We start from the raw sequence: 18998 nt of genomic DNA, 5'->3' as shown, positions 1-18998 counted from the left end.
GAAAGAACATCTTATCCAACCACTTAAATTACATTTCTGTGCAGACATACATATGCAGACCTGTAAGGCAAAATCTATTATATAAAGTGTAATTACAAATGATTTACAACATTGAACTTGATTTCCAAAGACAAAAAACTGTCCTGAATGTTTAATAGAACTTTTAGCTATAGCTTTTAATAGCAGCAAACATAAAGTAGAGGAAAGGAGCTTCCCCTTTGATTGCTTGGCTATCCTATGACACCATGTGGAAAAAGAGGGTATAGTTTCTGCTCTCCTGTAACCAGCGGTAGAATCTCACTTTCACATAAATGGCTGCTTAGAATGAGTTAGACACGTTTCATTTTCATTCAAGAACAAGTTACTTCCACATGCTCTATAGACAAATTCCATTTATTACAACATGTCGACATATAGTATTTACAAACGATACAAAATACATTCTTCCATGCTAGAATGACATGTGTGCAAATAGCAGTAAGAAACAGTACAGACTCCATTATTCAACAGCAAACAACAGTTTTTCAAACCGAAGTTGGCCAAAACTGTTTAAGGCAGCTGAGCACTTAAAAAGTCGTACAGTTTATCTAAAACAAGGCACGTTTTTGTAGTCTTAAGACATTTTTAAGCTTGTAAACGCTCATGAAACCATGCACAAGTGGTAAGTAGCAGTGTGCCTGTGCTTTTACCAATACAAAACATTGTGCTCATATTTCAAATACCGGCAGGAATTACACTTCAAATACCAAACCTTTCATTGTAATGCATTTCATAATTACTGTGTCTGGATTAAATAAAACCATCATTGTGATAAGAGTGTGATTCTCAACAACAGCAAAACAAAATATATTAAACCAGAACCCCTTTTTAGAAAAAAATGTGGTAACAATAGCTCTAAGCAAAGCCTTAATAATGGAGGACCCATTAACCAGTAACTACAAACATAAAATACCCAAGTTATTCACCAATGGTTATGACACTGACAACACAATGTTGTCCCTTCAAAATAAACTCTGAGGAAACGCTGAACACCAGTGTTCCTAAAAATATATATATCTTCATTCTTAACTTCATTTCACCTTCAATGCCAGATGTCCTCCCTGTCAGAGTTGTTTGTACTGTAAGTGGGTTGTAAGTGCCCTTAGCTGTAGGACACAAAATTGGCAGGGAAGATCCCAACCTGTCCTCTCAGTTGGCCCTCCCACCAGTCGTACTGAGAGTCCGTTTGGGTAATAACAGTTATGCGGTCACCTACGTCAAAGCTCAGGTCCCCGGGCTGCTGACTTGTGAACGGATGCACGGCTGTGACCACCAGAGATCCGCCTGATGCTTGACCTACAATCAGAGCAAAGAAATCATTGAGGACCACCAGTTACTGAAGCATAATAATTATTATTATTCAATAAAACGTAAAGCACTAGACTAACAAACATACAACAGAAAACGTACAGTGAACATGCTGGAAAACAGTATATGTTAAAACTATTTTGTTTAGCATCTACAAGCAACAAAAAAGTTTGAAAACAAAGCTTTTGATTGAATGCACATTTAATGCCAATATACTGAAAAGGCAATAAATGGTAACATCAAACGTAAAACACTAGAGGGCAGCATGTGTGCTGTTAAAACAGTTTTGCCAATAGGCTCAGTGAAGTGGCACACATCACAAACTTTCCAGCACTTACTCTAATAGCTGATTACGCACAGCATTAACTTCTCCAGCTAGTATCTGTCAGCCGGGGGCCATACCCCTTTTCGTATCTGTCTATCAACATAAGAAATAAACAACTGTGCAAACTCCTGATTGTGTGACTTTCTTAACTCGCACTCCTGTAGTCCCAAACAAGTATGCATTTTTTTCTTCTAGAGTATTTTTGAAAAAACGTTTCACTGTTTGTTTGCTTTTGGCCATGAAATGCAAGTCAGTCAGAGGTGTGAAGTATTTCTCTCAAGGATCAAGAATCTTTACTTTATCAGAGCGTTTTTACTTCCCTACATTATAAAGAATAGCCTGTGCCAACTACATTTGATAAATACGTGTAAATGTAGAACAAAGTACATTAAAATCACAGTACTTTTTTACTTTTACTCAAGTAATTTGACTCAAAAATGGATTTACTTGAGTACAAGTATGATAGTAGATTTTTAATATTGGCATATTTAAAGTAAGTATTGAAGGTAAAACACGTAAAAATGTATTTTATAAAATGTAGTGGATATATGCTTTATAATATAGTGAAGTAAATTTTCCCCAAGTAAAACACTCTAATAAAGATACTTGAAAAATGTACTTAAGTAAAAATAATCGAGTACGTTACTCCTCTGGAGTCAATGATATATGTTCAATATTTTCAACCCTTTTGACTTTTTACTCTATGATTTTTGTAAATACAGATAACACATTACAAATGAACTAACAATAAGCAATACTACTTCAGCAATTATTAATCTTAGTTAATTTCAGAATTTATATGTTTTTAATCAAAAGTTAAAACTGTTAACATTAGGTAATGCGCAGAGAACATGAACAATTGTCTGACATTAACTACAGAATAACAAATGCTTAAACTATATTGTTTATTGTTAGTTCATGTTGCTTTTTACTAATGGTAACATATACAACCTTATTCTAAAATGTAACAAAAATATTACAAATAAAAATGTCCACACTCACCACCACTAAACCGGAGTGAGACCGGTGTTGCTGGGTGGATTTTTACAGACAAATAAGAGATTTGTAATCAGAATCAGACAGCGGTGGAATGTTTCCAAACTGTTGGCACCTGCTCTGAAATCTCCTGACTCTTAATAAACCTCGGGCATTGCCAAAAGCTTCAGTCGAGCCGTTTTTACACGCTGAATGCTTTTGACTTGTATCCTAAAATAACTGCATCCATTCGACATAATGTTCATTCCCGCTACCACAATGCAAGACATGACAAGCCGGGCGTTAGACAGCAACACAATCCAGAGAGTTTCTTCAGGGCTGTAGGGGTTGTGTATTTTGGCAGAGAGGTGACATCTGAGCTATGTGGTTTTCTTGTACACGCAATATCGAAAAAAGTGACGGCTCAAGATGGGTCATCTTTACAAATCTGAGATTCAACCATTAACAAAGCCCTATCAGGGATATTGTAAACGCATTCAAATCCAGAGGATTGATGTAACGAAGATAATCGCTAGCATGTATAAAATGAGCTAAACAGACACCCAGGAAATACATATTTGTGTACAAATGCAATACAAGTAATTTTGGATACGTGTCGGCCATTATACCCAGAGAAACCTTCACTACAGCTGCTGTACATGTCTGGAAAACACAAGAACAGATACGACATGTGCGGTAGAGACATTATACTCAACAAATCAAAATCTCATCGAGCCGCTTCTCTTTATAGATGGCTCTCTAAACACCTTTTCCAAAGGCCAGGGATCCATCTAAATGACTGTATTATTTACGGCAACAATTACCATCATGTTAAGACTGTTAATGAAACAAGTGAAGAATGAGTTTTCCAGATCGAATTTTTCACAGATGAGTCTGTCGGTAAAATAACACACACCCAGGGATGTTTATCCATTGTAGCAATACAGAAGATAAGTATCTTTTGACTTGTCTTCCAAAAGCTGCAGTCAACAGATATTATGGCCTCTTTCTAGTAACACATCTGCAACCTATTTGAAAGTGGACACGTATACAAATGGATTTCATTCCCTTCGAAACATGAATTTAAAGGTGATGTTCAAAAATCTTTCAAACAATGGCGGCACCCATTGACGTCTTTTGCATCGTCACAAAACCAATGTAAGTCAATGGGTACCGCCGTGGTTTGGTAACAGACATTCTTCAAAATATCTTCTTTTGTGTTTTGCAGAAGAAAGGAAGTCATACAGGTTTGAAAAAACACGAGGGCGAGTAAATGATGACAGAATTTTCATTTTTGGGTGAACTACCACTTATTAATTTGACACTTCCATATTGTGCTGCTATTGGAACAGAAATGACACAAATCACCTTCACAGCATCTGACACGATACATCCAGTACTGACCTGTAAAGGCCAAATCTGTTTTCCTAAAATTTCAGAAGCTAATCCAGTTTAGCGTTTTAACAAAACAGACATTGTCATGCTTATTCGGAATAATTCCTGAACTCTTAACAACTAGTTTTGTTGAAATACGTGTCAGCTTGTTGGCAAACTGTGGCTAATATGTGTCCTTCACAGTCCTTCATTTGGTTCTGGTTCATTTGGATGTATGATCTCTCCCCGGCCGAATGAATGCTGTCGACTGGTATTTTAGTGCGTTTGACAAACGTTATCCACGAAAACCGCTAATTTTCCCAGTAAAGTTGTCAATCGAATGTCTACCCTTTATTTAGGCTGTCAGGCATGTGATGATTTAGAATGACTATTATCACCCGGCGGAATATTAACGTATAATTTGGTAAAATCCGGTAATTAAGCAGCACAGAGGGATTTTTTTTTCAAATGAAACAATGAAACTTTGTCTACTGCAGAGGATCATGCTGAGGCACGTGCACATTTCAATCAATTATCTTTATTTATGTTTCTGAATCAACAGAGATAAAAATAGCTAAAACAGGAAATTAGTGATACGAGCCATTCATTCTAATAATTCATGCCTCAGGCTGACTATCAAGCTGATACTAAAATGCGCATGTTCATTTTGTGATCTTCGATTTTAGCAGTTTTGATTCGAGTGGTGTGCTCTTTAACAAAGTATTTCTGTTTTTATTTAGCATGTAAATGAAAGCGTGTGCTTCTCCTTCAAAAAACGCTTTGTGGTCCAAACTTAACCTCCGGTACACATCCACAAAGAACAGAGTCCCTGTAGATTATTTCTGATAACAAACAAAAGAAATAACAAGTAAATTACATTAGCTAGCAAGTTTAAAGTATGTCTACTCAGTATTATTTTGGGTTACCAGTAGAAGAACCATTACTTGGTTAAACTTAAATGCGACAGTTACAAGACCCATTCAACAAATTGTTTATTTAATCAAATTAATATACAATAAAAATCAACAAATTGATTATTTAATACAATTATTATACAGTAACATATTATTATAAATTAAATAAATTATAAATAGTTATATTATTAGCCATTAGCTAGACCTATAAACAAACACAGACCAGAAGTTAACTTCGGGCCAGGCGCATGCGTCTGATGAAACTGTCTATAGTTACGTTTTAAAGTAACTGAAGTAAACAAACGTGTTGTGTGAAATGACGTTTGACTGTCGCTACCTAAATGCGTGTTTGTTTAAATGTAATGTGTATACTTTTTAAAAGATCCCTTACCAAGCACTTTTTCCAGTACATCTGGTAGACACTTTGGATAACCCACTTAAAGTTAAGTCTTAATTTTGTGGGTTAAAGGTGGAAGGCTTTGTTAATCTGTTGTCATTCTTCAAGTCAGATGATGTTATTTATGAAAGCAGACTTTGTTTATGATTACTAACAGTGTTGGGTGTAACTAGTTACTAAGTAATTAGTTACTGTAATTTAATTACTTTTCCCTTGAAAAAGTAAAGTAAGGGATTACTCTTATTTTTTGTGTAATTTAATTTCAGTTACTTCTGATGTAATTAAACTAAATACTGTGTGTAATATATGTGTGTGTAATAGTGGAATTGACGTCAAAATTCAAAGTCTAATTTTAAAACCTGTGCTTTAATGTATAATTCTCACATTTGTAATTAATAATATTACTTTATGTAGTTTAATATTATTTATTTGAATGAATTAAAAGAGCCGTTTCATGTCTATTCTTGAATCACTTAACTAATCAAGGTTGATATAGGATATAGAAAGTAATTAGTAATAAGTGATTAAATACTTCTTGGAGAGAGTAATTTGTTCAGTAATCTAATTACACTATTGAATATGCAATTAGTAACTAGTAATTAATTACTTTTTCAGAGTAACTTGCCCAACACTGATTACTAATATACTGCGATTTTCAACAGGATATTGTGAGTAAATGTTATTGTAAAATATGCATTTTAGATATAGGTGTGGCTGTGCAATTAGTCGTATTTCTTCGTAATTCTTGAAACACGTAAGTCAACAATTACAAAACCAAAATAATTGAGGTGAAAATTATTGTGCAGCATTTCAATTTGCAAAGATCTACAGTGGTGCAGCTTTTTTTTTACAATAAAAAGACAAGTTATTTATTTGTTTCAAAAGTCAGTGAGTAATCATGTTAAATAATCGCAATCGCAATCTCATTATTAATTATGATTTCAGTCATTTTGACATTTGCTGCTGCTGGTAGCCGTGTTTATTTAGTGAACACTTCAATGGGTCGTATCTGAGGGAAGTGACAGGCGACCTATGCTGTCGTCTGGGTTAGAAGATAAGTTCGTAAATGTTTTGTAAAATGCTTCATGATGTTTGTCTGTCGCCATCTGTTCAAGAACGTCTTTACTTTGGTAGGCCAATCGTACTTTGCACAGAATGTGTCTTTAGTTTACATGAGCCCTAACATGCTTGATCGCCCCCTCTCTCTCAGCATCATTCAATCGTACTCTATAAAATGCAGTTGTGCAAGACCCCACATTATGCACTTTGATAGCACTACTGTTCTTCCTGTGCTGTGTGGGGTATCTTGACCAAAAAGCAGAGGTGTAAAGAGTACCTGAAAACCATACTTAAGTAAAAGTACAGATACCTTGCAGTGAAAATTACTCCATTACAAGTTACAAGTCACCAATTCCAAAACGACTTGAGTAAAAGTCTTTGAGTATCTGATTTTAACAGTACTTGAGTATTTTACTCATACTGAATGTAGGCTCAAAGCAGCACTAGTCCTCAACACTTAAGAGACACATCAGTGAAAAACTAGAAACAGTTGATTTGTGAGGTGAGCAATCGCATTTATTTTCTTAAATCATAATAAGACTGAACACCTCAAAATTGCAACAAATCATGGTCGACACCATAACCTACGTCATTACAAACACCCTAAGTCTCATTTAAGCTCAAGTGCTCATAAGTAAACCAAAGTCCTTCAAAAAGGTCTCTTCAATATAACAGATAAATAAAATAATGTTAAGTAGAATTAAAAAGTCAAAGCCTTTTTGCACTGGACATGCTGGTTTGGGCCTCATCGCCAGCTGCAGTCATGTCCTCATTTCACATACACGGTTAGCCCTTACCTGCCATTTCTACAGTAATATATTGGCAACACTGTTGCCTGCTAGTTACTGTAGGTGTTTTACAGTAAACTACTGCAATGGCTGTTTGAAGATACATTATTAAAGAATCTATTAACGCACTTAAGTCACACAGTCTTAGATGAACAAGTGTAAATAACAGATGAACACAATAAATCTGTCAAGATTTCACCAGAGGAGAATTAAACACAAACATCAATAACATCTTCACATATTACAGACACCACTTTCACTTTATTTCTGTCATCTGTGTAAGATCTTATTGAGATTTAACTCTAGTTCATAGTGGTTCAATTATGTTTTAAGTCACCATTATGGCGATCAGTGTTTGCTTTGGTTGGACTCTTTGACTTTCTTGTAGCTTTAAAATGTACACTTATACAATAACACTGAAAGGGACTTTACAGGAACCGCAACTTTATGTTTGCTTAGTAACTGAAGATACATCTGAAAGAATTCAATCATTAAATAATAATAATATAGCATTTAAGATTTATTAAGATATGTTTGGTAAAGTGATTACATGTTATAATGGAAAGATCTCTGTCAGAAAATCTTTCTTTGCAATTGAGACACAGTTAGACACTTGACATACAAACCTCATCAATGGTGACAAACAATCATGAATGAGTTTTGTACTATGTACCCAGCATGCATTGCAGCATGAAGCTGTTCAGTTGATTGTCACCATTGTTGAGATTCATATGTGAATTGTTCATTTCTCTGTGTCCGACTCATTCTATAGGTTAATATTTTGTCTATATAGTGTGAGAGCACTTTTGAAAATTGAAATACTATACATTCTTTTTACTGGTTTACATCACTTCATGGCAATAGTCCCACCACATGGTCAAATTTTGAGCAAACATGTTTAGAGCACATTTAGGAAGAGTTAGTTTTAAAAATAAGAGCTTTTGTAGATGTGTGACCTACAGTAACTAGCTGGCAACAGTGTTGCCAATATATTACTGTAGAAATAGCGGGTAAGGGCTAACCGTGTATAAACCGCCAGCGATTGACATCTACCTGATACTGCACTCATATTCATATAAAGAAGCCATGTTGACAAGTTTTTGTAAGTTATGGCAAAATCCACAAGATTGTAGTACCTTCATTGCCCTGTGAATGGCAATATTAATTATAAGATAGGTGTCATGCAAAATGTAATGTGTAATTGCATTAGTCATTACAAATGTAGTGGAGTAAAGAGTACATATACTTGTTCAAAAATGTAGTTAAGTAGAGAGTAAAAGTTGCTAATATCTTTAATACTCAGTACAACTACAAAGTAGCCAAAAAGATACTTAAGTAAAGTAACTAAGTACATTTACTCCAATACTTTACACCACTGCCAAAAAGAGAAAGCCTTGCAAGGCTAACAGAACCATACTGAATTCAGAATCCACACACCATCTATTAGCAAAAGCTTTTTTGAAATCTCTCCCCTCACGGATGACACTGTCAAGTTGTCTGTGGGAAAGAATGTGTCTGTCGTCCTGCTGACTTCTGACATGGCAAAGAGCACACAGGCCTTTCCTGAGTGGACAGAAATGGGAAAACATCCAGTCTGCAGTTCGCGGCTTCTTTTGATATCTTCCCATCCAGTCAGATCGGCTTTCTCCGAATCGGGGCAGGCGAAGCCATGCCGTTGTGCGTTTTTTTGTCTAATCCCCATAATTCAATTTTAAACACGGGCCTTTAGGAGCCAAATGAAAATAAATGGGACTGTTATTGTAGTTGAATTGAGGAGAACACAAATCAGCCCTCAGACTCTGAGCTGCTCAAAGGATCTCACACAGTATCGCGTGTTTCTTTTCATGCATTTCTGTGATTTAATTAACCGTCGCTAATCTACCGTAGAAGTTTTAATCCACTTTATAATTTATCAATGTCGATTGATATGCGTGGCTACACTGTCTCTCTGTGGCAATTCTTGTTGTGTGTGATCATCAAATACAACAAGAAACGATTTCTTTTGTTAAGATATTTCGCTTGACAATATGCTTGAACGCGCGAGGTGGCACGCAAAACATACAGTCAAATCCCCTTCTGTCATCTTATTCAAATTTGTCACAGACAAGCGACTTATTTACAATAGGAACAAGGTTGCTTACTTAAGAAAAGCATACTTGCATAAAAGTTAAACATATGATTTCATAGTGTAGCTGTGTGTGAATCTTGTAATTACAGAATCCTCAGAGCAAACATCTTTCAGTTTAAACTGTCCACGCTGAACTTCACCTACCTGAGCTTTCCGTATCCCAGCTGTTTAAATCTGGGTAGAGGGAAGGCTTCACAGCTCGAGAAGCTGTGAAAAAAATGAGCTTTTATCAACACATCAACCATAAATGAAGCACTTTAAAAGACATTCATACCAAATGCCAAAAAAAACGGTTTGTGTAAATATAGTTCAACCTATTGTTATTATAAGATAATGTTAAGGTAATGTTTAATGAGAATAAATATAGTTTTCTGAAACATACAAATACTGCAATGGAAAAATGAAGAGTCCGCTTCAAAACTATTTTCAGTTTTTCTAAATTTACAGGTATGTGTTTATGTAAAATTGTCATTTTTGTTTCATCTAATGAAACTAAATTCCTATTGTTTTTTTATTTGCATTTATTTCCAGAAAATTAAAACGGGACAAAAAGACATAAAAGGTGCAAAGTTTGCATATCTTGAATACTGTAAAGAAAACAAGTTCATATTCATGTTTAAACAACACATTACTAATGTTTTGACATGTATCTTAGGAACGTTCAAAAAAATTTTTTCCTGGAACAAGCTTGATTTTTTTTCGTTTAGCTTGAGTTTTGCTTTTGTTGAAATTCAACAGACACTGGAGTGAAATGGCCACAATACATCTAGAAATGCTGAATAAAAACAAAACCAGGAGTGGTCTCTTCATTCTTTCCACGGCTGTATGTTTTCGGAGTCAGTGAAAATTTTGACTCAAGAGTCTGAACTACTGGCTGGATTAAGCTGTTGACCCCGAGTCTGTCGGCATATTTCTCCTGTAAAAGATTTCAAGAGTGCAGATATGAGAGGCCACGGAGTGTCTTACCCTCTGGCCTGGGTGTGTAAGAGGAGGCAGCTCTCTGTGTGGGGGGCTTCGGTCGAGCTGGTGCTGAACTCATCTGTGAAAACAGAAACACCCAAATATATATCAACAGGCTTGTCTCTCGCCAAGTGAGCTAGATGAACAGAGACCGGCACTGAAGCCATAAAAACCTTTGAGTGTTTGCTTCAAAGAAGCTGCATTTCGTTGATAAAGTAACCGTTTCACTGTATTTCATCCACAACATGGAGCAGTGTAAAAACTGTGTAAACATATATTAAGCTTCACTTAAATAAATGAATGTAAATGATTAAACGACATACTGGTTACAATGGCCAGCCCTTTTTTCAGGTTACCAAAGCCATGTTGTTTTATTTTCATGTTTGCTTTTCCACATCGCCCCACTAACTAAAATATAACATCTAAAAATATGATGTGAAGAGTGGCAGGCATATATTACTGTCATGCGCAGTGTTTTATGGCAGTATGATTTATAGTAGCCATCCAATAAAGTGCCGAAACACCATGTCAGCGGATTATACCTCCCGTGTTTTATTTAGGTGTAATTTATTCATCCTTTCATCCTGATGCATACTTGCTTGTACCTTATTATTTTTCACTAGGGAGTTTCCTGTGTGCTTCTTGTATAACTGACTTACAGTAAATGATTTGTCTAAACAAAAAAATGTATCAGTAAATATAATAAAACGTTTTATTGTTATGTAAAGTAAACGATTTTTAAAAACGTTGATTGATGTAGTCATTCAAATTGAATAGTTTCAACAGAGCGCAAAGATAAATAACCTGCACAGTATAAGCAAAAAGTAATTGAGGGGTTTAGGTTTCTTTGTGAAAGTTCGCCCACAAATGAAAATTCTTTCATCATTTATTCACCCTCATGTCATTCCAAATTTGCATGACCTTCTTTCTTCTCCAGAACAAAAAAGAATATATTTTAAAGAACGTTGGTACTATTGACTTCCACTGAACACAAATCCACTGTGAATTTCACAAAATATCTTCTTTTAAAGAAGAAAGAGTCTTACAGGCGTTCAATGACATGAGGGTGAATAAATGACTGCCTATAAGTCTAAGACATTTAAGTTTTAAAATGAGATAATAAAAATGAAACTGTAAAATAGAGCCTGGTAGTAAAACACAGACATTAACCTGCTTGTTCATCGTGGGCCTCATGTTTTTGCTCTGCCATTCGGTGGCATATCTTTCTCTGTAGTCCTCCAAAATGCTGTACAGGTCATGTGCTTCGGGTGGTGGCTCCACATCTCCATTCAGAATAGCAGAAGCACGAATCTCCTGCCCGTAGAACCTAATAAAGAAAGTAAAGCTTCCGTTGGATATTGAAACTAAAATATAAATACAACTTGAATATTGAAATCACATACACAATGAAAAAGAAAGGTTGGTCAAGGTGTGACTTAAACTTTTTTTAACAGATGACATTATGACGTACTTACTTTCGGTTGGTGTCTTTGCGTTCGATGAGGTAAGAGCCGACGAGAGACACGCCGGCGTAGAGGCCCCGTGATTTGCAATAGGAGTAAACGGCCGCTGTGCTCCGTAACGCCACGTCTGCCTCCAAATTCCTGTAAAAAATGCTTAGTCAGATAGACTATATTTTCTATATGTATATAAATATTTGATTATATAATTTAAAAAAAAATTGGGGGGGGTCTTGTAATGTTCATGATCATGTTCATTTTCTACATAATAAAGCCCCACCCCTCAACCCCTTAACTGTCACTGGTGTGAAAACAAATCATTCTAAAATATTTTGATTTTCCAAACTAGTTTTTCTTATATTTTGTTTAAAATAATTTCATACAGTTGTAATTGTGAAGTGTAGAATTTGTATCCTAGCAGAATGTTCGATTGAAAAAAGGACAAATTTCACATAAGCTCTTACACCCAATAATTGCCTCCGCTAAACCAAATCCAACTTTGATCTAATCCAAACCAACAAATCAAACATACCAAACATTAAATGGAATGTTACTTTCTAGTTTTCAAAGCTACTGTACAGCAGCAGACAATATTGCTTACAGTTTTATTCTGGTGAGATCTATAAACAACAATTAATTCAGTGAGAACATAAAGCTATTCTTTTCCACACAAGCACAAACACAGCAGAATCTGTGAATAAAGAGCACAATCACACATTTACTTTATAACAATACAGCTATCATTAAAAACACTTCTCAATAGCTCCTAATGTACAGTATGGACACCTGTCATTATGTGTAATTCTCACAGTATTCTGCATGCACGCTCGTGCTTCTGTCTGAATTCTGTCTTTTGAATGACTCTATTTTTGCTGGTAAAATCTGAACCAGTCTGTTATAGTTTTGTACAGCTTTTTTGTAGAAATTAAACAAAACATCCTTTGTGAAGTGAACAAGCTCCACAGTTCTTGTTTCGATAGTTCCATTTTTCTAGTCTATTGATAAGATGCTCAGTTTTTAATCATAATGTACTTTTATTATGAGCTATCACAATACAGAGGTGAATTTAGCCTGATCTAACAGGAATTCGTAACTATTTTACAAGGTGGATAATTTGTATGAATCTGTATGATGTGAAAACCCACCCCTAACCCTCACTAGCACGAAAACAGATTCTTAAAATTGGCAAAAATGACACCCACGATTTTTCTTCAGCTCAAACCATGCATAACAGGAATCCCTAGTTTACATTTATAGTTTTATCAGCTTTTTAACCAAAACATCTTACAGTTCATCTACGGTACTTTTTTTTCTGTATGCTCCCTGAGGATCAAGCACATTGTGCCTTATAACATAATGCCCTAGCAAATGAGCTACAGGAACATTTCACTGCATCATTTATTTTAAGTATTGGAGCATCACACACTATTACAATCGGAGTATAATAACACTAAAATGTTCAAATCTGCCCTCTCTACTGCCCCCTGGCAACAGGCTGTTGCGCTATGATGTCATCACACATACCTGCCAACAGGGCCAACAGCCACAGTGAAATTCCCTCCCAGTGTGAGATTTCCCCCTTTACTGAATGCATCCACAGCTCTCCTCTCATTCAAGATGATGACAAAATCTGATGCCTGGTGAAAAAAGAAAATGAGAGCTGAAACCGAGATGTTATCCCAGCATAATCTGAAAATGTTTCAAAGTGGGTTTTTTGTGCTTTAATGCACAAAATCTGCAAAAATAATCTGAACTTTAATAAAAACAAGTTATAAATTCAATGTTACAAATTTCCTTATTTGAATAGTGACATAGAAAAACAATAATCTTGTTTTATTTCTGTTTATTCAGAATGCAGAAGCCACTTGCATTTAAGTCAATTCAACATGGACAGTTTCACATGCCTTGGCTTTATACTTAAAGATAAAATCAATGCTAACTGTATTCCTTTTCTACTTATCAGGTGTGTTGCTATTTAATGAAAGACAGACAGTACAGCGCTAACCACTGAGCCTGAAGGCTGTTCCAGAAATTAATCAGGACTGTCAAGACGCACAAGCGCTCTGTACACAAATGACTCATCCGCACTAGTTCTCAAGGTCAGTGAAAAACAAAGTGGAACTTCTCTGCCTTCTGACAAATGACCTTAACTGGACACATGAACTGTGATTTCCTGTCTCGGAGACCTGTGGATCCATTTTACACATAGAGAAATAATGAAGCCAGTGCCTGAGCTATATATGTTTAGTCTCTAACTAAACAGATGACAATTCGGTTTTTAACTCGCCTATAATTTAGGAAAAAATGCATCTTATCATATTATCTTATGTTAACATATCTATAAAGGAGGTTCTATTAAAAAACAAGGGATATGTTAAGGTACGTTTGCTCGATAAACAATAACTCTTAGGGCAAGGGCAAACCGTGCCATATATTCTGGCATGTCAAAAACTATTTTATCATTACCTTATATTCAATTACTATTAACTGAAAGATATTTTGAGAGTAAAGTGCCATTCTAACTGTGTGTAAAAACAGAGAATGCACCAGAACTCACCTCCAGGCCGATCTCAAATCCTCCGCCGAGTCCAGCTATACCAATGGCTGAAGGAGCAGACCATCCTTTAGAAAGAACAGCAGAAAAAAGTTACAAGGTTGAACTGACTTCATTTTTACATTCAATTTGAAGAAAGAAAATAATTCTGCATTTTAAATAATAAAAAAAACTTTACTTGGAAACTCCTGTTCAATTTTTAATTCAAAATGTTTACATTTATATTTTGATCTTCTCACTCCTCAGTTGTGTTTCTTTGTGTTATTCATTTTATTTACTCTCTTAATTACTATTTTCACATTGCTTTTATTTTTATTTACTCACTCATTTTATACGTACTCAATTTTATTTTCCTGTATCTCCTTCACTGTGTTGTTTACGTAAACACATGCCAATATATTACATAATATTATATGACTATATAAAAACAATATAAAAAGCGCTGCCCTGATTTAAAAGGTTCTTTTCAAAACATACAATTTGTAATTTACTCAAATATCTTCCTTTTTACACCAACATATACAGCACCAGACTTTGTATTAAAAAATATTTTTTGATTAAAATAATCTCATAACTCATAAGGGTAAAACAGTGTAGAAACAAAAGGCTCTAAATGACCCTTAGGGGTGTTTTGTTCGTTCAGTTTTAAATGTTGCCAAGTTGCTAAATGTGTTGCACACATCCATCATTTCAAACCCTTCAAACTTCCCTAATTACTCTAATTGCTCTATTGCATCATAATAGTTTTGGTTTCAACAAAAAGAGAACTTAAACTGCGTATATTTACGCAAAACAATAAATGCTTACAATTACATGAACTAAGCAAGCAAATCTATTCTGCGGTAAATGTCAATATGTTGAAGTCAGCAATGAGGTCAATAAAATCCACTTACTTTGATCAGCGAGTCGTCCGATAACTATCCCACTACCGCCCCTCGCTGTGATCATAAAACCCGCTTTAACAACGGACAAGATGGCCAGACCCTGAGCCTTGGCAATGACATGGGCTGGTTTCACATTGTGGAAAAGACAAAAACAAAAGCAGATAGGACCCAAAATATTACAATTGCACAAGCTGTTTTAAAATCCATCTTGCACTTAGAAACTGGGAACGCGAGATGAAACAGGTAGCCGGAGTTGATCTGTGCACAGGCTGCACAGATATGAAGTCACTGTGTGAATGTATTCATGTCACTTGTCGACGACGTGCATGAACAGATACTTGGCAATGGATCGACTGAAATACTGTCATGTCATGTAGATAGATGATATCAGTCTTTAAGCAATTATGTGTCTACCACCAGTGCAGTTACTGCAACAATTAAATCAGGCAATGCAACTAAAGCATGAGATAAAACGTATTAGACACTTAAAGGCCCAGTTTGTAATTTTTTGGAGGATCTATTGACAAAATGCAATATAATATAAATAACAATGTGTTCAGAGGTGTATAAAGACCTTAAATAACGACGCGTTATGTTTTTATTACTTTAGAATGAGCTATTCTAAATAGCGGGTCCCCTTGCGTGGAATTCACCATGTTGTTTCTACAGTAGCCCTAAACAGACAAACTGCTCTACAGAATGTGTTTCGTAAATATGTTTTCTCCTTCGGCAAACAAGCGAAAACGTGACGACGTCTTAGTTCTGTGTCAGCTTCTGTAGTGCTTCGAAAGGGGGGGTAGCGGTGGAGTGAGCCGTCTAGTGGTGAGGTTGCGATTAGGTTGCGATTTGCAACCTCACCCCTAGATGCTGCTAAATGTCATACACTGGACCTTTAAGCTACACATCAAAACTGTATGAGTGTTGAATTACAAAATATAAAATTAGCAAAAGTTACCTGGGATAAGTTTGTCAGGTCCCATTCTGTTGGATATTTCAGTGAACTCTCTGAGAATCTTAGCGGCCTTCTTGGCCTCAGACTTGAGGTTTGTTGGTATCGGGTTATTCACTAAAAATAAACACCAGAGGAAACATGATTTAGACACACGTGCTTGTACAGTATGTAGTGCACTACGTCACACTGCAGCATCCTAAAACGTCAGATGACGCGCGTCTCCCTGAAGGCTTTCAATTCTAGTAAGCACAAGCCATTCTCTCGTGGCATCTGCGTTGCAATAACCACGCAATATCTTACAAACCTCAAAATTATTTCAAGGATGTAGGCTATTTTAAGATGCCTGTTATACAGCTGACACACCGGGTATGTCATCACCACAATGATTTATTTGTCTAGTTAACCATCTTTTCCCATCTTAGTGTGACAAATTGTTAACTTTGTCAGTAACGCGTCAAATGTCAGCATGAACAAATAGGCTGTTTATGTCACCATAGATAATTGCTCTAATTATATCAGACATAATTGTAAGCAAAAGTTCGGGAGGAGCGCGTTTGTTTCATCCGAACAATCACAATGCTAGAGTAAGCACCTTTGAATCGCTTACATGCGACACTGTTCCACCCGAACCTCACCTTTATATTTATTTAAATAAGGCAGTCCAGGGGGACTTCCCAACTGTGACACTAAAAGAGACTGTCAGAGATAATGCTTTAAAGGGAAAGTTCAACCAAATATTTAGACATTTACAAACCCTTATTTTGGTTCAAAACCTGCATGACTTTCTTTCTTTTGCAGAACACAAAAGAAGATATTTTGAAGAACATTATTTCCTTTGTATGGACATTTCTCAAAATATCTTCTTTTGTCATGTAGAGGTTTTGAACAATATGAGGCTGAATAAAAGATGACATAACTATTTTTGGGTGAACTATCCCTTTAATGCCTACGAATGAAATAAGCAAATATGTAAAGGAACTCAGTAAACAACAAAAGTGAGGAAAGTACAACTGTATAGAACTCTGCTGCCCTCATCGCAATTTCTTTTTTTTATTGGTTGACAATCAACAGAAAGAAAACGTACATTCGTCAAATATATCCAAACAAAAGTCAAAACAAAAGCTATAAAAGTATTTTTTTAAACTACCACACCCTCATTTTGCGACATAAATGAACACCTTACTCTCAATAAACGGAATATTGTGGGATGAATTGAATTGCTTTTGGCAGGAGCTCCCTTTCTGCGGTTTATTCAGTGAGGTTCTTGTACACGTCACGTTTAACGCAGTCTTTCCAGTAGAAGAATTCTTGCAAAACCAGCCACATTTTGACAGGACAATTCTCTTGTGCACCAGGGAAACACCTGCTTCAATCCATTTATATTGATAACAGGACAGCCAGGACTTCTGTCCTCATGTATAGCAACTCAATATGCACTCCACACGGTTCGATACATTCACAAAAAGACTGACTTTCCCAATCATTACCCCAAAACAATGCACATTGTTTACATGCTGCAATGCAGCTTATGTTCAAGTTGTTGCTAGGTGGTACCGGCCCAAGTCCCAAGGGCCCAACCCCAAATTTATCTGCTTTCTGATTGTGATGTACAGTAACAGCACACATCACAAATGGTCCAGAAAGTTACTTGAAATAAGGGGTTTGTTCTTAGCAAATTCGCCCTAACAGGCACTAATGAAATAATAATAACAAATATAAACACAGTTATTCTATCAGACCCTGTATTCCCAGGTCAAATACTATCCCAAATTCAGAACATCACATGAAGATGACTAACAAAGAATTGATTCACTGTCATTCACAATTCACAATCATTTCCAAAATAAAAAGTAAGACGTCATGTTCTGTTTTTATCCTCATACAAAACATTTAAAGTGCAGTTCCGACCATCATTTATTTTAAGAAACATGTAAACACTGCACCATTAATAACAGAGCGTGAAAAATAAACACACGGCGTGTAAAAGTGCATTGGAACTTTGTATGACTGGACCCTTAAGCAAAGTCATAAAGACCGGCCTCATAAAAAATGTCTTAATAAAATACAGTTTGGTTATTATAATCGCTCATTCACACACATACATCGTAGCCTTAAATGCCAGCCTGTGGCTGGAAACACCCCTCCCTTGTTTCCCCAATGCTGTAAATTCTCCTCGCATTTGTCATACGGCTCTTGATGTACAGTACAACGTGCTTGAAAACTGATCTGTCGATTGTAGTTAACGTAAATAAAACTTTACGTAAGCAACTTGTGTCAAATGACATCTCATCCATCAGACATTCTGCCAAATCCGCATCAGAAAAGAATGTCTGCGTGAGTCATCACATGAAGTCCAACCTGATCTCATGACGTGGTTTTAAAGCACATTAGTAAACACTGAGCAATGTCTCTTTAAGATATCCGGCGTGCTAGGTGAAAACAAACAAACAAACAAACACTTTTGCCAGCCTTGGAGGTGTAGTCATCTCATCTGACAGAAGCACTGAGCGTAAGTTTACTACAGATATTATACAGATTCCAACAAATCCGTTTTATAACTGAGATATTGTAAAACACACATTGCCATCATGTCTTACAAATTAATTTCTAGTCGCACTTCTCCACATTTAAAAGCTTTTAGAAGATATTACAGTTACAGTACAGTACAGATATTAATATTTAGAAGTTATTGCTGATATTTCTGACTTAAAGCGATAGTTCACCAAAAAAATGAAAATTCTGTCATCATTTCTCACCCTCAAGTTGTTTCAAACCTGTATACATTTTTTTGAAAGAACCAAACAGATCTCATCCCCCATTTACTGCCGTAGCAGGGAAAATAAATAATATGGGAGTCAATGGGGGATGAAATCTGTTTGGT

The 18998-nt window shown here is 35.8% G+C and overlaps 1 protein-coding gene across 1 annotated transcript in view; it reads right to left on the bottom strand.

Annotated features, from left to right (window-relative positions):
- Positions 1-220: 220 nt before the first annotated feature.
- sh3yl1 (SH3 and SYLF domain containing 1) overlaps positions 221-18998 on the bottom strand; it is a 28540-nt gene continuing 9762 nt past the window's right edge. The window contains exons 2-10 of the mRNA XM_057344615.1: positions 16121-16231; positions 15175-15288; positions 14285-14349; positions 13252-13364; positions 11743-11871; positions 11438-11594; positions 10274-10346; positions 9452-9514; positions 221-1335 (exon numbers count right to left, since the gene is read on the bottom strand). Of these exons, the coding sequence (XP_057200598.1) occupies positions 1142-1335; positions 9452-9514; positions 10274-10346; positions 11438-11594; positions 11743-11871; positions 13252-13364; positions 14285-14349; positions 15175-15288; positions 16121-16231 (1019 nt within the window). The 3' untranslated portion in view covers positions 221-1141. The remainder of the gene's footprint in view (positions 1336-9451; positions 9515-10273; positions 10347-11437; positions 11595-11742; positions 11872-13251; positions 13365-14284; positions 14350-15174; positions 15289-16120; positions 16232-18998) is intronic.

Source organism: Triplophysa rosa, linkage group LG10 (assembly GCF_024868665.1).
Source record: "Triplophysa rosa linkage group LG10, Trosa_1v2, whole genome shotgun sequence".
NCBI classification, from domain to species: domain Eukaryota; kingdom Metazoa; phylum Chordata; class Actinopteri; order Cypriniformes; family Nemacheilidae; genus Triplophysa; species Triplophysa rosa.
The sequence above is the reverse complement of the archived record's forward strand: the minus strand, read 5'-3'. Positions and strand labels throughout refer to the sequence as shown.